Source organism: Hyla sarda, chromosome 9 (genome assembly GCF_029499605.1).
Source record: "Hyla sarda isolate aHylSar1 chromosome 9, aHylSar1.hap1, whole genome shotgun sequence".
NCBI classification, from domain to species: domain Eukaryota; kingdom Metazoa; phylum Chordata; class Amphibia; order Anura; family Hylidae; genus Hyla; species Hyla sarda.
This window is the reverse complement of record NC_079197.1, coordinates 149,896,083-149,922,727: the sequence shown is the minus strand read 5'-3', so window position 1 is coordinate 149,922,727 and position 26,645 is coordinate 149,896,083. Positions and strand designations below refer to the sequence as shown.

At 43.0% G+C, this 26,645-nt stretch overlaps 1 protein-coding gene across 11 annotated transcripts in view; it reads left to right on the top strand.

Moving 5' to 3' along the window:
- The window catches only part of SIPA1L3 (signal induced proliferation associated 1 like 3), a 215,151-nt gene that overhangs the window by 139,884 nt on the left and 48,622 nt on the right, over positions 1 to 26,645 (top strand). For 10 of the 11 annotated variants that reach the window (XM_056537654.1, XM_056537652.1, XM_056537653.1 and 7 more), the window contains 7 exons: positions 1,479 to 1,609; positions 4,945 to 5,133; positions 7,467 to 7,641; positions 8,122 to 8,225; positions 10,427 to 10,584; positions 12,499 to 13,075; positions 24,593 to 24,867. In XM_056537654.1, the coding sequence (XP_056393629.1) occupies positions 1,479 to 1,609; positions 4,945 to 5,133; positions 7,467 to 7,641; positions 8,122 to 8,225; positions 10,427 to 10,584; positions 12,499 to 13,075; positions 24,593 to 24,867 (1,609 nt within the window). Of the gene's footprint in view, positions 1 to 1,036; positions 1,400 to 1,478; positions 1,610 to 4,944; positions 5,134 to 7,466; positions 7,642 to 8,121; positions 8,226 to 10,426; positions 10,585 to 12,498; positions 13,076 to 24,592; positions 24,868 to 26,645 lie in introns of those variants that run through there. The other variant, XM_056537656.1, reaches the window with a different exon arrangement.

Below are 26,645 nucleotides of genomic sequence, written 5' to 3'. Positions count from 1 at the left end.
TTTAATCATTAATTAGCGTCCTCTCATCTCTGCCTGTGTCACAGTCATTAGTGTCCCCTCATCTCTCCCTGTGCCAGTCATTAGCGTCCTCTCATCTCTGCCTGTGTCAGTAGTATTCTCTCATCTCCCCTTTCTCAGTTATACCTGTCCCCTCATCTCTCCGTGTCACAGTCATTAGTGTCCCCTCATCTCTCCGTGTCAGTCATTAGTGTCCCCTCATCTCTCCGTGTCACAGTCAGAACTGTCCCCTCATCTCCCTTCTCAGTCATTACTGTCCCCTCATCTCTCCCTGTGTGTAATTACTGTCCCCTCATCTCTCCTTGTGTCAGTCATTAGTGTCCCCTCTTCTCTACCTGTGTCACAGCCATTAGTGTCCCCTCATCTCTCCCATTGTGTAATTACTGTCCCCTCATCTCTCCCTGTGTCAGTCATTACTGTCCCCTCATCTCTCCCTGTGTCACAGCCATTAGTGTCCCCTCATCTCTCCCTGTGTCAGTCATTACTGTCCCCTCATCTCTCCCTGTGTCACAGTCATTAGTGTCCCCTCATCTCTCCCTGTGTCACAGCCATTAGTGTCCCCTCATCTCTCCCTGTGTCAGTCAATACTGTCCCCTCATCTCTCGCTGTGTCAGTCATTACTGTCCCCTCATCTCTCCCTGTGTCAGTCATTACTGTCCCCTCTTCTCTCCTCATGCGTCACAATCATTATTGTCCCCTCATCTTTGACAAAAACAACCTGTTTTAATTACCTCTTCCTCACACAATGATCCAATGTTCTGGTATTACATGAGCAACAGATATCATGTGACATCCGCTGCTCATAAAACTCTGGAGGCAGAACAGGGGGTCAGCGGGGAGGTAAGTAAAACAGTTTTTTTTTTTGTGTGTGTGTGTTTTTTTTTTCCTTTCAAGATTGACAACCCCTATTTGTATAAGGCTGTCAAAAACCTAGGGGCCGCAACAAAGTTCTTAGTCGCCTGGGATCTGTCATGCCCTAGCTTAGTCAGTTTTACCTTCCTGACTGACAGGGGACAGATTGTTTAGATTTGTTTTTTCCTAACATAATAACAATAATAAAGTATTCCTATTAAAGGGGTTGTCCAGTGAAAGACAACTTATCCCCCATCCACAGGTGTCCGAGTACAGCATTCGGGTCTTTTTGGCACTTCCATAGAAATGAATGGAGTGTGTGTCATCTGCAGCACGTGCTCTTCTCAGAGAATCGGGGTCCCGTTCAGGAGATTGTGGGGGGTCCCAGCGATCAGACACTTATCCCCTATCCACAGGAAAGGGGATAAGTTGTCTTTTAATCGAAAACCTCTGTAATAATACTATATGGATCTTCCTGAACCGTAGGCTGTTTCTGGGTACTAGTTTCCCATGTGTTCGGTGGGGCTGGGTAAGAAGACTCATTGGTTATTATTGGTTGGTATCATTTGCCCAGTATTTTGCTCATATCCTGTGCCTTTCTTTTCTAGAGCACTGTAATTACTTTGGAATAGACGAGAAGCTGGGGCCCGTCGCTGTGAGTCTGAAAAGGGACAAACTGGATGACAGCAAGGACCATGGTCCCCAGAACCAGTACAGGATCATCCTCCGGACCAGTGAGGTTAGATGGCAGTCGGCTTAGAGTCTCTATGATTACACAACTACATTGCATTGCAGTAATGACTTCTGATTGTAAAATAAATAATCTAATAAATCAATGTTTTCCAAGCAGTGTGCCTCCAGCTGTTGCAAAACTACAACTCCCAGCATGCCCGGACAGCCGAAGGCTGTCCGGGCATGCTGAGAGTTGTAGTTTTGCAACAGCTGGAGGCACGTTGGTTTGGAAACACTATTATAAAGGATAGTCCCAAAAGTGATAATGGTTCACCATGGCCAAACGACGACACATAATCATCTGCAGTGTAACAGTAGTATTCGTTCCAATATGGCAGCAAAGGTCCATAATATACTGCCGCTTCCGTGCGTATAAAGTTGCCGTGTGCACGAGGCCTAATTCTGTCTCTACTACACCCCAATAGGCCGCCTTGCTGAAATGTATTTCTCAATGTGTTACTATAAGATACCTGTTCTATGATGGCATGTTCACACCACGGAATTTCTGTGCGTGGAATTGCACTCAGGAATTCCGCTGTATGAACCTTAACATTGGTGTGAAAGGGTTTTCCGCTGACCTATTCATGCTGCAGAATTTGAACGGCAGAAATTGTTCCGCCGAAAGAATGAACATGTTCGTTCTTTCTGTGGAATTAGACACAGACTGCATTGCCGTCAGTGGTGACGGCGCAGGCCTGCACGGTCTTATCGCCAAAGGATTTTGCCGGCTGCCGCTCGAACCGAATCTCCGGGCAGAATTTTTGATTGAAATTCTGCGCAGGGATTCCGTGGGGTGAACATACCCTATGGAGAAGGCAGTAATGGGAACTGTAGCATCAGAAAGAATGGTAAGACAGTGCAGGTCACTATAGTAAATCCTGTCCAAAATCTTCTGTAAGTGTAAGGCTAGGTTCAGACTACGGAATCTCCAGGCAGCAAATTTCCGCCCGGAGATTCCGAGTGCGGCCAGCGCCGACTGAATCAGTCGGCGCTAGGACCGCGCGGACACTGCAGTCTCCAATTGACTGCAATGTGTTCCACGCGGATTTCCGCCTGAAGAAAGAGCAACGCCATTCTTCAGGCGGAAATTTCCAAGCGGATTTTCCGTTCACAAATTCTGCTTCACAAATTCCAAAGTGTGAATTTGTGGACGGAAACCCATTCACCACACTATACATTTTAGCAAGCGGAAATTCTGTAGTCTGAACCTAGCCTAAGGGATCACAAAGGACTGAAACTCTGCAGACTTGTTGCAGTTTTTGGCTAATCCTACACAACAGATCTGCAGCATTTCAGTCATAGTTACATAGTTAGTATGGTTGAAAAAAGACATACGTCCATCAAGTCCAACCAGGGACTGTGAGCAAACTCTTTCTCAGAATAACATCTTTATGCATCTTTAAAGGGATATTCCAGTGAAAAACATTTTGTTTCTTCTCCAGAAAAACATTTAATTTTCTTCGCCAGAAAATTAAACAGATTTGTAAATTACGTCTATTAAAAAAATCTTAATCCTTCCATTACATTTTAGGGGCTGTATACTACAGAGGAAATGCTTTTCTTTTTGGATTTCTCTTCTGTCACGACCACAGTGCTCTCTGCTGACCTCTGCTGTCCATTTTAGGAATTATCTAGAGCAGCATATGTTTGCTAGGGGGATTTTCATTTTCCTAAAATGAACAGCAGAGGTCAGCAGAGAGCACTGTGGTCGTGACAGAAGAGAAATCCCAAAAGAAAAGCATTTCCTCTGTCTGTAGTATACCGCTGCTAATAAGTACTGGAAGGATTAAGATTTTTTTTAATAGAAGTGATTTACAAATCTGTTTAACTTTCTGGCACCAGGTGATAAAAAAAAAAAAAAAGTTTTCCAAGGGAGTACCCCTTTAAAGAGGTGATCTGAATTTGAGAACAAGGTGTGGAGTAAGGAAGGAGATGTAATGGAGACTTCAAAAAACAAATTTTTAACATGTCATAGTGACATGATAAAAGTTTTGATCGGTCAGGGTCTCAGTGCTGAGACCTCCACCGATCATGAGAATGAGCATGGTTTTGCACGCTTTACTCCCCTGTTCTTAGCGATCTTTGTTTTACTGTTCCACTATAAGTCTATAAGGCAGCAAGACAAACATCTCTGTGAGCCAGGAAGTAAAGCGCCCTACTGCTTGCTTATCCTTGCTCCTGATCGGTGGGGGGTCTCAGCAGTGATTACCCCATTTGATTTAAAAAAAAAAAAACTGAAGAAAAAAAAAACTTTTGACATGTCATGTGTTACATGTCAAAAGTTTTTTAAAAGACAAGTACACCTGAAGCAACTAGAGGTTGCAGTTGCTGTGCTTACACTATTACATTAGAGCCCATTTGCCCGGTTAGAAAGCTCTACACTAGCTGCAGTGTTATGCATAGACTTATAGATCTATTTTCAGACCTCCGCATTGGGAGAGCCTTAGGGCTCGTTCACATTACCGTTGTGCTCCGTTGGTCAATCTGACGGAAGGATGGGAGTAGAACTAAGAGAGAGAAAAAAAAAAATAATGCATGTCCTATCTTTTTTCCCAGCTGTAAAATTCCAGACACCCAAAGGATCCCATACAAGTCAATGGGATCCATCAGGACCTGGTGGTGTCATTTGTGCTTCAACCTGTTCACTGTCTGTTCTGTGCAAAAATAAATTTAAAAAAAGCCAGACAGACCCTAAACGGCAACAGAAGTGGGAACTTAGCCTTAGATTGCATTACAGTCTTCATTTGTAGGCCACGTACACTACAGCATTAGTAAATACCATGGTATTTTAAGGGGTACTCTGCCCCTAGACATCTTATCCCCTTTCCAAATCATAGGGGATAAGATGTCTGATCGCAGGTGTCCCGCCACTGGGGACCCCCACGGTCTCCCTGCTCAACCCGGCGTTTGTTTAGAGCAGAGTCGGAGGCTCGTGACGTCACTGTCGCGCCATGCTCGTGACGTCACGGCCATGCCCCCTCAATGAACGTCTATGGGAGGGGGCGTGACGGCAGTCACGCCCCCTCCCATAGACGTGCATTGAGGGGGCATGGCCGTGATGTCACGAGCGGGGTGTGGCTGTGGCGTCATGAGCCTTCACCCTGCATCGCCAGTCATCTGGCACAGAGCAGAGCTCACTCCGTCCCCCGGATGTCTGGGGTGCTGCAGCAGAGATCATGGGGGTCCCCAGCGGCGGGACCCCTGCGATCAGACATCTTATCCCCTATCCTTTGGATAGGGGATAAGATGTCTAGGGGCGGAGTACCCTTTAAACACATTATCTTACAGCCGGTAGTTTTGCATTGACTGTTTTACCAATTTCCCTTCTTCCTCTTGTAACAGCTTGTAACCCTAAGAGGAATGATCCACGAAGACGCTGTGCCGTCCGCAGCAAAGCATGGTACAGTCCGGGGCCTACCACTCAAAGACGTCCTGGAGGCCGTGATACCCGAGCTTAACATCCACTGTCTACGACTGGCGATGAATTCCCCAAAAGTCACCGAGCAGCTTCTCAAGCTGGATGAACAAGGGGTGAGGAGTGTGCATACTGTTTTTTTGTTTGTTGTTTCATTCATCCCAATTACTAGAGTTACATTTATTGGGGAGACATGGACATGTTATCTCCAGGATCGCTGAAAAGAATGATGAGACTCGTGTGATTTTCCGTGATTGTTGCTGAGCATTAGGGCTGCCATTCTGTAGCCTGACCTGATTAGGGAAATCATTCCATTATCCTAAATTAGGCCACTTAGCTACAGAGCAAAATATAAATGTGATGACATGAAAGGGATTGGAGAAAAAAAATCTGCTGGTTCGGTCAGCTCAGATAAAGATGGTTGTTTAGTCATTTTTCATAGAAACATAGCTGGTAAAGCGAGTCTATGGCTGTCGATACCTATTAACAGCTAATTGGAAAGATAATGACAAATTGCAATCCTTCAAGGCTACCTAGGTCTCTTCATTAAAAACATGAGGACAACTAGTAAAGCTTTCTAAGGCTATGTTCACATGACAGAATTTCTGTACGGAATTCTGCATGAAAATTCTGCAGTAAATTCTGCAGAAATTAATTGCCCGTTCACTTCAATGGAATTTCTGCAGCAGAAATTCTGCAGTGTGAATGGGACAGAGCAATCCCATTGAAGTGTATTGGCTGTACATTCATGCAGAAATTCTGGCGTGTGAACATAGCCTAAGGCTACCTTGGTCTCTTCAGATTTCCTTGCTTAGTATGCCCAGTGGGCCTCCAGCTGTTGCAAAACAACGCCAGAGGCTGTTAGGGCATGCTGGGAGTTGTAGTCTTGCAACAGCTGGAGACACTCTGGTTGGAGAACACAGAGTTAGCCATTAAAAGTCATCAGCAACTGAGGATTCTTTTATTATAGGAAATTTCCAAAGGATAGGGCATAAATGTCTGATCGCAGGGGCTAGGACCCCCCAGCAATCATCTGTAGGAGGCCGCTCTCTCGCCTCAGGAATGCAGGGTCCGCCACTTCTCCACAGTGCCCTCTGGCCCCCACCCTCAGAGACACACTGGTGCCCCCTAGAGGTGATGGCCTGCCCAGCCAATCATCCGCTAAGATGGGACCCTGCCCCGGCTGTTGGTTGGCGGAGCGGGCCGTCACTTCTGTTCAGCAAGAGTGCGTCTTTGAGGGTGGGGACCAGAGCGCACTGTGGGACCCTACATTCCTGAGGTGAGGGCCACAGCCTCGTACTGGAGATCACTGGGGGGTCCCAGCGGTCAAAACCCACGCAATCAGACTATTATCCCCTATCCTTTTGGAAATGGTGGAAACTTATAAATACATAAGGGGAATCAACACGGTAAAGGAGGAGAGTATGTTTAAAAGAAGAAAAACTACCACAAGAGGACATCGTTTTATATTAGAGGGAAAAGGTTTAATAGTAATATCAGGAAGTATTACTTTACTGAGAGAGTAGTGGATGCATGGAATAGCCTTCCTGCAGAAGTGGTCGCTGCAAATACAGTGAAGGAGTTTAAACATGCATGGGATAAGCATAAGGCTATCCTTCATATAAGATAGAGATAGGCATAAGGTTATCCTTCATATAAGATAGAGATAGGTATAAGGTTATCCTTCATATAAGATAGTGATAGGTATAAGGCTATCCTTCATATAAGATAGGGTTAGGCATAAGGCTATCCTTCATATAAGATAGAGATAGGCATAAGGCTATCCTTCATATAAGATAGAGATAGGTATAAGGCTATCCTTCATATAAGATAGAGATAGGTATAAGGCTATCCTTCATATAAGATAGAGATAGGTATAAGGCTATCCTTCATATAAGATAGAGATAGGTATAAGGCTATCCTTCATATAAGATCGGGTCAAGGACTATTTATAGTATTCTGAATATTGGGTAGACTAGATGGGCCAAATGTTTCTCATCAACACAGTCTATGTTTTTATGAAAATATTGAAACCTCAGGCCATTGTAACTTGTGGGAATACTTAAGGTTAATCGGCAAAATGTCGTATATATGCCGTCATAGGCTTTTATTTTCAGTGTTCATAGGTTGATACTATTATAAGTATAAAACTCTTCTCTTTAAAGGGGTACTCCGCTGCTCAGAGTTTAGAACAAACTGTTCCGAATGCTGGAGCCGGCGCCGGGAGCATGTGATGTCATAACCCCGCCCCCCTCATGAGCACGTCCCCTCCCATAGACTTGCATTGAGGGGGCGGGGCATGATGACATGAGGGGGGCGGGGCTATAAAGTCACAAGCTCCCGGCACCAGCGTTAGGAACGGTTTGTTCCAAACTTTAAAATAAAATTAGACTGTGATGTCTCAGCCATGTTTGTGGTTATAACTCTGAAAAATCCATTCTCTTTCCAGCTCTGCAGAAAACACAAGGTGGGGATCCTGTACTGTAAAGCGGGTCAGAGCTCGGAGGAGGAGATGTATAACAACGAGAGTGCAGGACCAGCCTTCGAAGAATTCTTATCTTTACTAGGGGAGAAAGTCTGCCTTAGGGGCTTCAGCAAGTACGCGGCTCAGCTGGACACGAAGAGTGAGTAGGGACTGGGCCAGTAACTGAGCAGCATGGCAAACACCGGCTGTGGCATGTATATGAGCGTTGTCTTGGTACTCACAATTAGAGATGAGCAAACTTACAGTAAATTCGATTGATGACTTTTCCTGCATAAATTAGTTCAGCTTTCCGGTGCTCCGGTGGGCTGGAAAAGGTGGATACAGTCCTAGGAGACTCTTTCCTATGACTGTATCCACCTTTTCCAGTCCACGGGAGCACCTGAAAGCTGAACTAATTTATGCAGGAAAAGTCAGCAACTGCCGAGCCGAGAAGTTCGTGACGAATCAAATTTACTGTAAGTTCGCTCTTCTCTACTCACAATGTCTCCAGTGTTTCTGAGTTTTTTATCGGGCTGCTTGTAATGTCATTTCTGTTCGTTATTTGTAGGACTTTAATAGATTTGTGTATTCATACGCTCCCCTGATGTGTGCAATGACCTGTCTCTCTCATTCTTTTTAGCGGACTCCACGGGGACACACTCTCTCTATACCAACTACCAGCACTACGAGCTCATGTTTCACGTATCAACAATGCTGCCGTACACCCCAAACAACCGACAGCAGGTAGTTATCACGTTAAGAGAACCACGTTTTATTTTTCACAATTGAGAATGTGGCCTTTTATAAAGATTCACATTATCCAGGGACTCCAGCTATTTACAGGATGAATCAAGTCATGATTCATTTTGTGTAGTGAGTGATCCCCTTAGGGGAAGCTTGTTATTGTGAAATATGATTTCTGCTTGGATGCAAAAATAACAATTGTATGACATATTAAAATAAATATCACGTTACGCAACCTTTGAACTGTAATTCGGCACTCGGTGACTTCTGGGGCAGCTCTGTTGTACCTTTGTATGCAGCTAGTTGCGTAGCGATGTGTACACTGAGGTTCTGGAATGCTCCATTGGATTCTTTATTGCAGAGCTGTACAACCCTTAGGCTGCATTCACACCATGTTTTTGCAATACAGTTCCCGTATTAGTTTTTTTTATGAAAAACTGATTCCTCAAAACTGGACTAAACTGTATCAAAACGTGTGTACAACTTTTTTTTAACCTTATACGGTGTGAAAAATGATGTCCGGTTGCATCGGTTTTTCAAGAAAAAAACCTGTACGTTTTTAACTTTTCACTCCATTATGAATAAAGTTTCACTTGTTTGCAAGAAAAAAAACTGTGCAAAGTCAAAAACCGTATAAGGTCAACCGGATGCAACCGTAGGCACATACGGTTCTGTACGGTTCCCATTGACTCCTATGTTAGAATAAAAAAAAGGACCGTATTCTTCGCCATATAAGACGCACTTTTTCTTCCCCAAAACTGGGGGGGGGTGTAAATTGGTGCGTCTTATCTTGTAAATTGGTGCGTCCTATCTTGTAAATTGGTGCGTCCCTGCGGCCATCAACGGCCGGGACCCGCGGCTAATGCAGGACATCACCGATCGCGGTGATGCCCTGTATTAACCCTTCAGACGCGGCGATCAAAGCTGAACGCCACATCTGAAGCGAAGGTGACACTAACCCGGCTGCTCAGTTGGGCTGTTCGGGGCCGCCACGGTGAAATCGCGGCATCCCGAACAGCTTACAGGACACCGGGAGGGCCCTTACCTGCCTCCTCGGTGTCTGCTCCGTGCCGGAATCCCCTATATGGCTGGCGCTCTCCTTTGTCGTCATCACGTCTCCGCGCACGCCGTCCCGTCATCCAATAGGAGCGGCGTGCATAGCGACGTGATGGCGGCGACAGAGAGCGAGGATACCGGGCAGCAGAGACGTTCCTGAGCGACTGGGACAACCCAGGGACGCGGCGACAGCGATGGAGGCCGACATCCAGGGCAGCGGTGACTGGTCCGGAGCGGTGGGGACACATGAGTACTACCTCCTATACCAGTGGTCTTCAACCTGCGGACCTCCAGATGTTGCAAAACTACAACTCCCAGCATGCCCGGACAGCCAACGGCTGTCCGGGCATGCTGGGAGTTGTAGTTTTGCAACATCTGGAGGTCCGCAGGTTGAAGATGACTGTCCTATACTTTACATTGTATTTGGTTCAGAATCTTTATTTTCTAGATTTTTATGCTTTAAAATTGGGTGCGTCTTATATGCCGGAGCGTCTTATATGACGAAAAATACGGTATACGGTTTCAATACAGTTTTTCACCTGGACCAAAAGTCGTGGAAGGCTTTGGTTTTGGATAGGGGGAAAAAAAACGGACAAAACCAGATGCATCGTTTGGCACATGGTTTTCAATGGAGAGTCAATGCATGCGGTTTTCAATATGGTTCCGTACGGTTTTCAAATTGAAAACGAATACGAGAACTGTATTGCTAAAACGTGGTGTGAATGCAGCCTGAGAAGTATTACCTCTAATACAGAATTGCCGTGTACATGAGGTAGAAGTTCACATATACGTTGTAATCACATATACGTTATGCATCAAATCTTCATGTTACATGCGGGTCTTGTTATAGATTACACCCACTGCTGATTTCACCTATGTTCACTTAAGGGGTAATATCTGCAGCATTTCTGCATCCCATTGAGAATCCCGTGCTTTTATGCTCCTTTTACACTTACGATCCACAACCTATGAATGAGATTTAGTAAAATTGAATTCACTTCCATTACTGCAAGAAAACCACTGGTTAAATTTGTCTAATTTCTTCCCCATCTGATATGCCTGATCCTCTGTTTGTTGACTAGTAATGTACATGGTTGGACAGCAACATTTTCTGTAATGTTATTTATGTTCTTACTTCTATTCAGCTTCTTCGGAAGAGACACATTGGGAATGATATAGTGACCATCATCTTCCAGGAGCCCGGAGCTTTGCCTTTTACTCCCCAGAACATTCGCTCGCACTTCCAGCATGTCTTTATTATTGTCCGGGCACATGAGCCTTGCACTGAGAATGTCTGCTACAGGTAGGCGCATACTATTTGGTTTATGTACATATATATATATATAAATGTATGTGTGTGTGTGTGTGTGTATATGTGTGCTTGCGTGAATATGTGTGTGTGTGTGTGTGTGTGTGTGTGTGTGTATGTATACATGTGTGTGTGTGTGTGTGTGTCTGTATGTATACATGTGTGTGTGTATGTATACGTGTGTGTGTGTGTGTGTATGTATACATGTGTGTGTGTGTGTGTGTATGTATGTATGTATACATGTGTGTGTGTGTGTATACATGTGTGTATGTATACGTGTGTATGTGTGTGTGTGTGTGTGTGTGTGTGTATATATATATATATATATATATATATATATATATATATATATATATATGTGTGTGTATAAATATATATATAAGGGGATGAGTATTTACCTCAGGGCGAGGCCACCACTCCTGGTGTAACGGAGCTTCAGAAGGCCATTAAGCACTTCGCGGGCATTCTGGGTAGGGGAATATGCAAAGTAGCTCATTACATCACCTTTTCAGGTAATGTTCCCTGGTCTCAGCTTAGCTCCTGTTAAGGAATATAAAAAACAGCTCGGGTTTTTATGCCAAACCAGACTACTCCCCAAAGGGGAAGTTTCTACCCATCTGCACTTTTGGGGAGTAGTCTGGCTTGGCATAAAATCCCCGATCAGCTTTTTATATTCCTTAACAGGAGCTAAGCTGTTACCAGGGAACATTCTGTGAATAGGTGATGTAATGAGCTGCTTTGCATATTTCCCTATATATATATATATATATATATATATATATATATATATATATATATATATATACATATATATATATATATATATATATACATGTAGAAGGTAGGCAGCACGACCACGTATTCTGGCAAAATCTTGGGGTGCAAGCAAGGATAGCAGTCCCAATCGCAGACGGCTCAAATAATCCAAGATGCAGAAAAGTACAGCAGCACACCCAGTAGTAAAGTGCAAAAAATTGGGATTTATTGACCCATATCAAATGCTTTTGATATGGGTCAATAAATCCCAATTTTTTGTGCTTTACTACTGGGTGTGCTGCTGTACTTTTCTGCATCTTAAATATATATATATATATATTTTTTTTTTTCACTGCACAATATATCACAATTGATTCATGATTTTTGCAAGTTGCAATGTATTGATATGATCGCACCCTCATGTGCCACCGAAATTCAAATGCCAAGTCATTGTTTCCCAACCAGTGTGCCTTCAGCTGTTGCAAAACTACAGCTCCCTGCATGCCCGGACAGCCTACGGCTGTCCAGGTATGCTGCGAGTTGTAGTTTTGCAACAGCTGAAGGCACCCAGGTTAGGAAACACTGCCCTAAGTAATAATAGGGGTGTGGAGGAAACCTAAAAAACCTGATGCTTACATAGCCCCGCTCCCTGTAGGTCTGCTGCAGATCCCGTTCTCTGTGCGGTCCCGATATCTTCTCTGTGCTCCCGACAAGTTCCAGGACCTTTCTGCTACGCCAGTCAGTGGTGGCAGCGGTGTCATATGTCAGGACAGTAATTGGCTGAACAGGAAGGTCCTGTAAGTCCCATAAGACACCGGCTGCATGAAGGAGAACGGGATCTGCGGCAGACCTACAGGGGACTGGGGATAGGTAAGCATCAGTTTTCTTTTTTTTTTTTCCCCATAAGCCCTAACACAACATTAATGGGAGTGTGAATGTGACATGGAGTGGGGGGGGGGGGGGGGGGGTGGGGGAGAGAATGTAAAATTTGGGGATGGACATGAAATTGGGGGATTTCATCATTAGTCTATATCGCAATTGCATATCGACATTGCGCTATTTAATCGCAATCGCACATTTTTCCCAGCCCTAATATCTATTTACGTCAAATAAATGTGTTTTGTTTAATGCGAATTGCCATATTCCTTACAGAGTGGCAGTGACCAGATCCAAAGATGTCCCTCCCTTTGGTCCTCCAATTCCTAATGGCGTCACATTCCGTAAATCCGATGTGTTCCGCGATTTTCTTCTGGCCAAAGTGATCAATGCTGAGAATGCAGCTCACAAGTCAGATAAATTTCACACTATGGCTACTCGTACGAGACAGGAATACTTAAAGGACCTGGCAGAGAACTATGTCACCAATACTCCTATCGACACCTCCGGTAAATTTAACCTGATCTCTCTGACGTCGAAGAAGAAGGAAAGGACAAGGGCACGGGCCGGGGCCGAGCTGCAGAGTTCGGGCGCCTTGTGTTGGCGGGTGATGGCTCAAGACTTTTCTCAGGCAGCTGAGACAGAATGCGCTTTGGGCATCTCCAATGAGTTCATGGTCCTGATAGAGACCACCACAAAGGAAGTGGTCTTTAACTGTTACTGTGCTGATGTCATTGGGTGGACTCCAGAGCCGCTGTCCCTGAAGATCTTTTATGGCCGAGGTGATCATATATTAATATGGGCAATTGACGGCAATGCAGAAGATATCCGGGAGATTGTGCAGAGACTTAAGGTCAGTAAGTCTTCAATAAAGCAGCGGGGTTGCTTAAATGCTGGCTTTGCTTTATTTGACCGATTGCTGAGTTAATCATGTAAATGCTGTTGGAGCGTACAGTAAATCAAACTCTATCAGTGGTGTCTGAGAGCTGTAACGTCCATCAATAAAGAAATCCATATCCTGGATATGAAATAGGGTTTCTTTTTATACACAGCAATATTGCATCACACATAGTGTAGAGAAACTACCAGTCCATGCCCGTGTATCCCCTTGTCACCGTATGTTGTCATTTCCTAATTGCCTCAGATGACAATAATCCTGACCACCACGGTTTATTGAGCCCTATGAAGAAAGTGTCCATGTAAATTTTAGGGATTTTTCTGTGAATGGTCTATCCTCAAGGTAGGTCATCAATATCCGATCTGTGTGGGGTGCCAACATGAACAGAAGGCTCTGTACATTGTGTAGTGGCCATGCTGGGTTACTGAAGCTCTGCTCCCACTGAGGCGAATGTATAGAGCTCAGCTGCAGTAACCAACCATGACCACTACATAGTGGGGGGACATGACGATTGTCTAGAACAGTGTTTCCCAACCAGGGTGCCTCCAGCTGTTACAAAACTACAACTCCCAGCATGCCCGGACAGCCATTGGCTGTCCGGGCATGCTGGGTGTTGTAGTTTTGTAACAGCAGGAGGCACCCTGGTTGGGAAACACTGGTCTAGAACATCAGCTTTTAGCCCTGGTTGACATGACATGTTAAAGGGGTACTCCGGTGTACATTTTTTTTTTTTTAATCAACTGGTGCCATAAAGTTAAACAGATTTGTAAATTACTTCTATTAAAAAATCTTAATCCTTCGAGTACTTACTAGCTGTTGAATACTACAGAGTAGATTCTTTTTTTGGAACACAGAGCTCTCTGCTGACATCACAAGCACAGTGCTCTCTGCTGACATCTCTGTCCATTTTAGGAGCAGCATATGTTTGCTACGGGGATTTTCTCCTACTCTGGACAGTTCTTAAAATGGACAGAGATGTCAGCAGAGAGCACTGGGCTCGTGATTCAGCAGAGAGCTCTGTGTTCCAAAAAGAAAATAATTTCTTCTGTAGTATTCAGCAGCTAATAAGTACTGGAAGGATTAAGATTTTTTAATAGAAGTAATTTACAAATCTGTTTAACTTTCTGGAGCCAGTTGATATATATATATATATATATATATATATATATATATATATATATACACATATACATATATATACATATACACATATACATATACATATATACATATACATATATATACATATACATATACATATACATACATATATATTTATCTCAACCGGCTTCAGAAAGTTAAACAGATTTGTAAAATCTTAATCCTTTCAGTACTGCATAAGTTGAATTGTTCTTTTCTTTCTAAGTCCTCTCTGATAACACCTGTCTCAGGAACTGTCCAGAATAGAAGCAAATCCCCATAGCAAACCTCTCCTACTCTGTTCCTGAGACAAGCCGAGATGTCAGCAGAGAGCACTGTTGCCAGACAGAAAATAACAACTCAACTTCAGCAGCTGATAATTATTGGAAGGATTAAGATTTTTTTAATAGGAGTAATTTACAAATCTGTTTATCTTTCTGGAGCCAGATGAGATATATATATATATATATATATATATATATATATATATATATATATTTATTTATTTATTTAAAAAAAAGTTTTTCCTGGAATACCCCTTTAAATGTTGCACCCCATAAGGGTATGTTTACATACAGTGTCTATTACGTGCAAAAGAAAATCTGCTCCAAAACCAGAAAATAATAAATGTACGAAAGGTGCATGCACACCACGTTTTGTGCAGTCAGATCCATTGAGAGAATTTCAAAACCATCTGCGTCTGTCTGTACGCCGTTCAGTCCAGTGAGCCAAACAGCGTGTTAGCTAGTAACTCCAGGCGGCTCATTTTTCAACTATATCCGAATTTTGACCCAAAATTACAGCATACCACAGTTTTCACTCCGGGTCCAAACCCAGATACAGACGGAAAATGAGCAGATGTTAGGGTCATTGAAACAAATGGGGTGCAGCAAAGATCCAACAGGGATACCGCAGCAGGTGGTTTCGAAATTCCCCCGATGAATCCGGCTACCAGATGCACAAAACCTGAGGTGCGCATGCGTCCTAAAAAAATCCTCAGTTGTATAATCGATGCAGATTTTGTCATGCAGTGTGATTTGCCCTGAGTGAACGTAACATAGAGTTGGGTCCATAAGGCATGTAGATATATAATATAAAATACAATGTACATATTGGCTATACAGAGGCCAAAAAACTATATGTTATAGAATCTCCTAACAATTAATTGCTGCAGAAAAGTTATATACTTCGATTAGGCCCTCAATATATGGTAAGTAGGGTGTTGGCTCCTGGACCGCCATTATTCAGGAGAAAGAAGGGGCAGTGACCCTACAATGTATTACCTTGCACAGCGACGTCCATGTGAGCACAATAGTGCAATTTTTTTTATTTTAAATACGTTGAAACATACTTTCTGTTTCATATTCAAGATCTCTGCTTGCTGTCAGTATTTTTATTAATTTCCAAACATAAATGTTCTGCTTTATGTGCTGATCACACAGGTATGAACACAATAGCTGTAACTTTTCCCAGCCTTGCACCTGGGTGTCCATAATAAGAACAGGACATATTCTTAAAGGGGTTCTCCGGCAAAAATGTTTTACATATATATAATATATATTTTATATATATATATATATATATATATATATATATATATATATATATATGTATGTATGTGTATAAATATATATATATATATAAAATAAATAAATAAAAATATATATAATGTAAATGTGTGTGTGTATATACATATATTTATATATAAAAATATTTATACAGAGTGTATGTGTATAAATATATATATATATACACATATATATATATATATATATATTTATATATACATATATACATTTTTATTTATATATATATATATATATATATATATTTATATACAAATATAAATATTTATTTATATACATATATATAAATATTTATTTATATGCACACATATATATATTTATATGCACATATATATATATAAATGTGTGTGTGTGTGTGTGTGTGTGCTATATACATTTTTTTTTTTTTTTTACATGGCCCAGTTGCCTTTTTATCTAAAAAAAAATAAAAATTAAAACTATAGTTGCCTCCCTCGATCTTCCCATAGCCTCCGGTATCACTGCTCCTGGCCTCCGCAGCTGCTGGGATCACTGGCTGGCAGGACACCGCTGTGGCCAGTGATTGGTTGAGAGGCAATGTCTAGTGCCAACCTCAGAACGCTGGTAAACGTCACTTCCTGGTGCTTGGACCTAATGCATCACATTGTCGCTCAGCCTATCACTGACCAGAGCGGTGTTCGGAGTTGAGTATGGCAAAGATCAGGAGCAGCGGTACCAGAGACTACAGCAGGGTTTCCCAACCAGGGCGCCTCCAGGTGTTGCAAAACTACAACTCCCAGCATGCCTGGACAGCCAAAGGCTGTCCAGGCATGCAGGGAGTTGTAGTTTTGCAACATCTGGAGGCACCCTGGTTGGGAAACACTGGTCTACAGGGTAAATGAGGAAGGTAAGAAGAGGTTTTTTTGTTTGTTGATACACGAAATAGATTGGAAAACTATTCAACTTTTCGTTATTCAAAGAATAAATGTTATTTACTCATGTCGGAATACTTGTGCGGGTGTCCACTATTTTAAGAATATACCATACTATGCAAATTAAGACACAATAATAAAAGTCCACATCAATTCTGAGTCATTCTGCACAAATGGGCAAGCAACGTTATCCTATCTATCCTTGTATCTCCTGGGACACCATACACGCGTTTCAGCTTATATGTAGAGCGCAGTGGCCTCAAACCCTCCAGTTTCAAAACTACTACTCCTAGCATGGATGTCTAAGTTGTAGTTTTGCAACACCTGGAGGGCCACGGGTTGGAGAACACTGGTGTAGGGCATCATCATAATATATGTCATCTGGAAGCTGAGGCTTCTGTAGGTGAAATGTTGGTATTATGTGGAATGCTTTTAAAGTGGTGTTCATAGGACAGTGTCTCCCAACCAGGGTGCCTCCAGATGTTGCAAAACTACAACTCCCAGCATGCCCGGACAGCCTTTGGCTGTCCGGGCATGCTGGGAGTTGTAGTTTTGCAACAGCTGGAGGCACCCTGGTTGGGAGACACTGTCCTATGAACACCACTGATCACCTGTCTAGAGGGTAAGTGATAAGTGACCGATCACTAACGCCCTCACCTCCCCCATTTCAGCAGTCACACATGTGCAATTCTGCTTCATTCAACTCTATGGGGACCTGAACCTAAACAGACACCCCCCCCCCTCCCCTTTAATGGTGCCCTTATGCCCTAAAAGAGTATATGGATGGGTTGTCTTTCTCCAAAACACAGGTGTTGATGTGTATGCCCGTTCTTTGTATATCTTCGATGGCATACTTTTATTGTATTTGTAGGCGTTGATCTACCTGATTTGTAATGATAATGCACTTTATGTATACAGTGAAGCCTCTTTGAGACAACCATTCAAATTTGTGATAAAAAAAGAAAATGGTCTTTTATGAGAGCGATCCTCCCAAGGACAAAAGTATACAGATTTTTTTGCATTGAATTACTGGTCCCCAATGTGACTCCCAAAGCTCAACCCCCTCCCCCCCCCCAAATCTCATGATTTATACCCAACATCACATCCCTTCCGATTCATAGCCCCAGCCTGGCACATTATCTCCGTCCTGGCCCCAAACATAACTATACAACTCATTCTTAGTCCACAGGATGTCTCCCGTTTAATTCTTTGTCTTAATTAGGCCCCCATCTCATTATTGGTCCTAACAAGGCTTCCCATCTTATTTCTTGTACCCAGAACTGTTCCTAGTCTCCTTCCTTGACCCTCAACATGTCTTCTCATCTTATTCCTGGTCTCCAAAATCACTCAGTCTCAGGTCTGGTCCTCAGCTTGGATTCCATATCTTAGTCTTGCCCCAAGCATGGCTCCCTACCCCATTCCTAATCCACAGCATGGCTCCCTACCCCATTCCTAATCCACAGCATGGCTCCCTACTCATTCCTAATCCACAGCATGGCTCCCTACCCCATTCCTAATCCACAGCATGGCTCCCTACCCCCATTCCTAATCCACAGCATGGCTCCCTACTCATTCCTAATCCACAGCATGGCTCCCTACCCCATTCCTAATCCACAGCATGGCTCCCTACCCCATTCCTAATCCACAGCATGGCTCCCTACCCCATTCCTAATCCACAGCATGGCTCCCTACCCCATTCCTAATCCACAGCATGGCTCCCTACCCCATTCCTAATCCACAGCATGGCTCCCTACCCCATTCCTAATCCACAGCATGGCTCCCTACCCCATTCCTAATCCACAGCATGACTCCCTACTCATTACTAATCCACAGCATGGCTCCCTACTCATTACTAATCCACAGCATGGCTCCCTACTCATTCCTAATCCACAGCATGGCTCCCTACCCATTCCTAATCCACTGCATGGCTCCCTACCCATTCCTAATCCACAGCATGGCTCCCTACCCATTCCTAATCCACAGCATGGCTCCCTACCACATTCCTAATCCACAGAATGGCTCCCTACCACATTCCTAATCCACAGCATGGCTCCCTACCCCATTACTAATCCACAGCATGGCTCCCTACCCATTCCTAATCCACAGCATGGCTCCCTACTCATTCCTAATCCACAGCATGGCTCCCTACTCATTCCTAATCCACAGCATGGCTCCCTACTCATTCTTAATCCACAGCATGGCTCCCTACCCCATTCCTAATCCACAGCATGGCTCCCTACCCCATTCCTAATCCACTGCATGGCTCCCTACCCCATTCCTAATCCACTGCATGGCTCCCTACCCATTCCTAATCCACTGCATGGCTCCCTACCCATTCCTAATCCACAGCATGGCTCCCTACCACATTCCTAATCCACAGCATGGCTCCCTACCCCATTACTAATCCACAGCATGGCTCCCTACCCATTCCTAATCCACAGCATGGCTCCCTACTCATTCCTAATCCACAGCATAGCTCCCTACTCATTCCAAATCCACAGCATGGCTCCCTACCCCATTCCTAATCCACAGCATGGCTCCCTACCCCATTCCTAATCCACAGCATGGCTCCCTACTCATTCCTAATCCACAGCATGGCTCCCTACCCCATTCCTAATCCCCACAGCATGGCTCCCTACCCATTCCTAATCCCCACAGCATGGCTCTCTACCCATTCCTAATCCACAGCATGGCTCCCTACCCCATTCCTAATCCCCACAGCATGGCTCCCTACCCCATTCCTAATCCACAGCATGGCTCCCTACCCATTCCTAATCCACAGCATGGCTCCCTACCCCATTCCTAATCCACAGCATGGCTCCCTACCCATTCCTAATCCACAGCATGGCTCCCTACCCCATTCCTAATCCCCACAGCATGGCTCCCTACCCCATTCCTAATCCACAGCATGGCTCCCTACCCATTCCTAATCCACAGCATGGCTCCCTACCCATTCCTAATCCCCACAGCATGGCTCCCTACCCCATTCCTAATCCACAGCATGGCTCCCTACCCATTCCTAATCCACAGCATGGCTCCCTACTCATTCCTAATCCACAGCATGGCTCCCTACTCATTCCTAATCCACAGCATGGCTCCCTACCCCATTCCTAATCCACAGCATGGCTCCACATCTCATTCACATCGCTTCACATCTTATTCCTGGTCTCCAATATGGCTCCTCTCCCCATTGCAGCATTATATAGGCTGTACCTTCCCTGTCTAGGTTCCCACCTGGCCGGTATTTTACCGGCACAGCCTGTATTTTCGCCACCCTACCAGTGTTTTTATATAAAAGAATACGGCCATGCAACTCCCGGAATGTTGCACCATATACTATACCAGTGTTTCCCAACCATGGGTGGCTCCAGCTTTTGCAAAACTACAACTCCCAGCATGCCCGTGCAGCCAACGGCTGTCCGGGCATGCTGTCAGTTGTAGTATTGCAACAGCTGGAGGCACCCCTGGTTGGGAAACACTGACCTATACTATATACTACTATATAGTCCAACATGCTGGGAGTTGTAGATTTCTTTTGGGGCAGCTGCTGAGCCACAGGCTGTATCAGGGCATGCTGGGAGTTGTAGTTAGTAACTAAAAAAATAAAAATAAATAAAAAGCGATCAAACAGTCACATCAAAACAAAAATGGTTCTGTTAAAAACTACAGATCGGGGGACAAGAAATGAGCCCATACACCCCCCTTCAAGGAGAAATAGGACAAAATATCAGAATCAGAATAGGACAAAATTTCCCCTGCATATGTGTATCTGTGATGTCACGCATATATAATAAATTATGCAAATTAGAATGGCTGGTATTTTTCTTGCGAGAAAGGTTTCAACCCTATCCCTGTCTGACAGCCTTCCTCTTCCTGCCTCCTATCCAATGACACTTGATGGTTCAAAAAAGAATCCATCGTCGGCTCCATTGATGTGGTACAATGCTGGAATCATCTCTCTTTCATGTCCGGGTCTCCTCCTTCTTGCTCCAGCTTGGTGATGCAGATTGGGGACCTGCTTACAGACTATTTAGGGCAGTGTTTCCCAACCAGTGTGCCTCCAGCTGTTGCAAAACTACAACTCCCAGCATGCCCGGACAGCCTTTGGCTGTCCGGGCATGCTGGGAGTTGTAGTTTTGCAACAGCTGGAGGCACACTGGTTGGGAAACACTGATTTAGGTCGCAGAAAAAAAAGTAATTTAGATAGGGGGTGGTCTTCTAAAAGGGATGGTCTTCTCCTGAGGTTTCACTGTACTTTCTCTGTTCTCGTATGTCTGAAGTCTTTCTGGTTTATCTAGTTGTGCTGTGTTAACATAGGGGCATTAACAAATGTGTGTACGTGCAATGGCGTCTTGTAACCAATTTGTACATTGACTCGCACTGTCAGGTTGCCGTTTTGTGTGTCATGCCTTTTTATTTGTGCAGAGTTTTAATATTGTGACTTTTGCATTGCATATTATGCTCATAAAGTAATGATTACTAATAAAGATAAATAAAATATTAATAAAGATGGAAGAATTGTGTATATTCAGTGTTTTCTACTATTTGCTTTCTGTACTTTCTGGTGTATTAGCCAGAGCCTTGTGTATAGCTCTGATGTAAAATCTTGTGTAGGAGATAGGAGTCGTCACTATGTACCACATACAGAGGCCTTTTGTTACATTGATACTTAAAGGGGTACTCTGCTGGATTTTTTTTATATATATATATATATTTTTTTTTTTTTTTTTTTTAAATCAACTGGTGCCAGAAAGTTAAACAGATTTGTAAATTACTTATATTAAAAAATCTTAATCCTTCCAGTACTTACAAGGATGTGGAATTCCTATCGCCCAGGTCATGCAGTTCCGGGCAGGTGAATTTTTCCGGCCTTTAGCTCTACTTTGGGCAAGCAATTGCAGAGGCGCTCAGCAGGTTCTCAGTAGCTGTGGGCCGCCACTAATAGTCTGGATTTGCCGTGGCGTTCGCCGTGGCTGGCTATTAACCCTTTAGATCGCCGCCGTCAAAGCTGACAGCGGCATCTAAAGGGACATGTGAATGGTCCCTTGTGGGGTGGACCGACCCCCGCAGCGTGATCACTGTAAAGGTATACTATACTATAAAGGTAGCCTGAGAGCACACAGATCAATGGAGTTCAACAGAACACTATTGATCTGTATGAGGAATCTAATGACTCCTCCTAAAAGTCTAATAAAGTGTAAAAAAAAAAAAAAAAAAAAAATAATTATAAAGTTTTAAGAAAAGTTTAAAAGACACACGTTAACCCCTTCCATGTAAAAAGTTTGAATCATCCCTGTTTCCTTTATAAAAACATGTCAACCTAATAATAATAAACATATTTAGTATCGCTGCGTGTGTAATTGTACAAACTTTTAAAATAAAACATTATGTATCCCGTACGGTAAATGACGTAAATGTAAAAAAAAATACCAAACCACAGAATTGCAAGTTTTATAATATCCCAGAAAAAAAAGTTAAAAAGCTAATAAAAAGTCTGATCAATACCAAAATGGTACCGATACAAAAAACTGATTATGGGACAGCCTGGTATGTGAAAAAAAATAGGGGTAAAAAAAATGGCAATTAAAAAAATTCGAAAAAGTTCAGAATTTTTAAAAAATGAGTAAAACATGACGGAAACTATAGAAATCTGGTATTGCTGTAATCAGGCGACCTAAAGTATCAAACTACACAAAAAGAGAAATAGATACGCAATATAATGCACACCCACAAGAACTGTAATCCAAAATGTATATCTTTATTACATATAAATAGTACAAAAAGCAGACAATACAGTTAAAACCAATTAAAAAAGGCCCAATTGGCCACTGCACAAACGAGGGGGGGGACCCCCTACCAAAAAGAAGGGGAGAAACCCCACCCAGGGCACCTGCCTCCACAAATACACAGGTTATCAACCTATCATACAACAAGAATGTTACATCAATACAGTCCTGTCCCCACAACACCAATAATATGTATACAACCTGAACATCCTCAGTATATAGCACAGGGGACTGGTAGTAGAGGACAATAGATGGAGGAGTAATACGGCAGGTGCCCCCCTAAAGACCCCACGCGTTCCGTTGCCCGTCAGCAACTTCCTCAGGGGTCAAAAGTAAAGTATCAAACTAACATGTTACCTCAACAGGTAAATGGCGTAGAAAAGAAAACCACCAAATTTGCTAAATTCTTTTACTATTTAAATTTCACTTCACCGATTTATTTATATTTATTTATATATAAATATATATATATATAATTTTTTTTTTTTTTGGTTCGAAGAATATGTTATTGAAAAATGTAAAGGTATCATTATAGTAGTTAGTTATGGCTATTATAGGGGCGAGAAGGGAAAAAACGAGAGTGTAAAAGCGAAAATTGGCCCGGACAAGTCCGTCATGAGGGACAAGTAGATTTTGCTCCATTTTAGTCCCGTGGACAAGTAGTTTTTTTATTAAATTTCCACACCCCTGACTTATCAGCTCCTGTATGATCCACAGGAAGTTCTTTTCTTTTTTTATTTTTGTCTGACCAAAGTGCTTTCTGCTGACACCTCTGTCCATTTTAGGAACTGTCCAGAGCAGGATAGGTTTACTATGGGGATTTTCTCCTTCTCCGGACAGTTCCTGACATGGACAGTGGTGTCAGCAGAGAGCACTGTGCTTGTGGCAGAAATGAAATCCAAAAATAAAAGCATTTCCTCTGTAGTATACCGCCGCTAATAAGTACTGGAAGGATTAAGAATTTTTTTAATAGAAGTCATTTACAAATCTGTTTTTAACTTTCTGGCACCAGATGATTTAAAAATAAAATAAAATAAAAAAAAAATAATGAATAAATAAAAGTTTTCCACCTGAGTACCCCCTTAAGTATACCCTAAAGCTGTATTGACAATTCTGCTCTTTTTCCTATAACACAGGGGCTTGTAGTATGTACTACATCACATCAACAATAGAAATCACAAGAACATGCTCTGGGAAGGCAAAAAGTAGTGGCAGATTTCAGCTGTGAGGGTTGCAGAATTGTAAGTGCAGCTCTGGGGTATCATACAGGCTGTAACTTCACACACACATATATATATATATATATATATATATATATATATATATATATATAATGTATTTACAAGGTTACTCCACCCTTTATGGGTTAATTCTATGTAAGTGAAATGAATGATGTCTGGTTTACTTTTTCGGATGGTATATAGGGTTGTATAGCCCAGCCAGGAGACCCTATGGCTGGCAGGTATCTCCCCAAGTGAATTCTGCCATAGGCATATATTTTAGAACAGTGGTCTCCAACCTGCGGACCTCCAGATGTTGCAAAACTACAACTCTTAGCATGCCCGGACAGCCAACAACTAGAGATGAGCGAACTTACAGTAAATTCGATTCGTCACGAACTTCTCGGCTCGGCAGTTGATGACTTATCCTGCATAAATAAGTTCAGCTTTCAGGTGCTCCGGTGGGCTGGAAAAGGTGGATACAGTCCTAGGAAAGAGTCTCCTAGGGCTGTATCCAACTTTTACAGCCCACGGGAGCACCGGAAAGCTGAACTAATTTATGCAGGATAAATCAACTGCCGAGCCGAGAAGTTCGTGACGAATCGAATTTACTGTAAGTTCGCTCATCTCTACCAACAACCTGCGGACCTCCAGATGTTGCAAAACTACAACTCCCAGCATGCCCGGACAGCCGTTGGCTGTCCGGGCATGCTGGGAGTTGTAGTTTTGCAACATCTGGAGGTCCGCAGGTTGGAGACCACAGCTTTAGTATATAAGGCACCTGGAGGATTAGTCAAGTTGTGGTGTATGATCTGCGTATGAGAGTAACGGCCTCTTATCTCCTCATCAGATAATGACCACGGGATGCGAGACGATGGACATGACCTTACGCCGGAACGGACTGGGTCAGCTCGGTTTCCATGTAAAGTATGACGGTACGGTAGCAGAAGTGGAGGACTATGGATTTGCATGGCAGGCTGGTCTGCGGCAGGGAAGTCGACTTGTAGAAATATGCAAAGTAGCCGTGGTGACACTTACACACGACCAGATGATTGACCTCCTCCGCACGTCAGTCACAGTGAAGGTAGTCATCATACCCCCACATGAGGATGGAGTCCCTCGAAGGTAAGGGGATTCTGTATCCTGACTCGCTAACCCTGAAGTCTAGGATTGCTGGCTCTCTTAAAGGGGTACTCCCGTGGAAAACTTTTTTTTTTTTTTTTTTAAATCAACTGGTGCCAGAAAGTTAAACAGATTTGTAAATCACTTCTATTAAAATTTTTGAATCCTTCCAGTACTTTTTAGAAGCTGTATACTAAAGAGAAATCCCAAAAAGAAATGCATTTCCTGTGATGTCATGACCACAGTGCTCCCTGCTGACCTCTGCTGTCCATTTTAGGATCTGTCCAGAGCAATGGAAAATCCCCATAGCAAACATATGCTGCTCTGGACAGTTCCTAAAATGGACAGCAGAGGTCAGCAGAGAGCACTGTGGTCATGACATCACAGGAAATGCATTTCTTTTCTTTTTTTATTTCTCTTTAGTATACAGCCCCTAAAAAGTACTGGAAGGATTAAGATTTTTAAATAGAAGTAATTTACAGATCTGTTTAACTTTCTGGCAACAGTTGCTTTAAAAAAAAAAAAAAAAAGAGTTTTCCAAATGAACCATTTTTTTCAATCAACTGGTGCCAGAAAGTTAAATAGATCTGTAAATTACTTCTATATAAAAATCTTAATCCTTCCAGTACTTATCAGCTGCTGCATGCTCCACAGAAAGTTATTTTCTTTTTGAATTTCCTTTCTGTCTGACCATATTGCTCTCTGCTGACACCTCTGTCCATGTCAGGAACTGTCCTGAGCAGGAGCAAATCCCCATACCAAACCTCTCCTGCTCTGGACAGTTCCTGACACAGACAGAGGTGTCAGCAGAGAGCACTGTGGTCAGAGAGAAAGGAAATTCAAAAAAGGAAAAACTTCCTGTGGAGCATACAGCAGCTGATAAGTACTGGAAGGATTAAGATTTTAAAATTGAAGTAATTTACAAATCTGTTTATCTTTCTGGCACCAGTTGATTTAAAGAAAAATTGTCTTCCACCGGAGTAGCCCTTTAACATATGTTTTGGTAAATACTTGCATTATAAAAGCAATACTGCCACAACTTTATATATTGTTTTAGAACGTGCTGCATTGTGCAGTTCCTGTTATTCATCCTGGAAATATAACTAGATACACATATGGGGGGAGATTTATCAAAACCCGTCCAGAGGAAAAGTTGCCCATAGCAACCAATCAGATCGCTTCTTTCATTTTTAACAAGGCCTCTGCAAAATGAAAGAAGCGATCTGATTGGTTGCTATGGGCAACTGGGCAACTTTTCCTTTGCCCAGGTCTTGATAAATCTCCCCCATGGTTGTTAATGTGAATATAAATATTTACTAAAACAGACACGCCAGGAGAGGGGACATTGATGACGGGACTTTATAGCTTCCAGGATTCTCCAAGCACTCTTAGGGTGCGTTCACACGGAGTAATTCAAGAGGAATTTACTCGAGTAATTCCTCTTGAATTCTCCGCTCCATATTAATGCTCATCTCCTCTGCCCATTGACTTTAATGTTATTTCCGCTGTCCTGTTCACACTGCGGAAATTCAGCTAGCAGAATCGTGACGCTGAATTCCGTTCCGCTTGAAGAAAGAACATGTTCATTCTTCAAGCGGAATCCGCTAGCAGAAATCAATTGAAGTCAATGGTAAAAAAAATTCCGCCCGACATCATTTTTTCCGCCTGTAAATTTTTCAGCGTGAATTACCGCATGCAGTAATTTTTCCGCCACGATGTCCCGTCGCTGTATAACGCCCGTAATGAATTACGGGCATATACAGGTGCAAACGGGCAGTTAC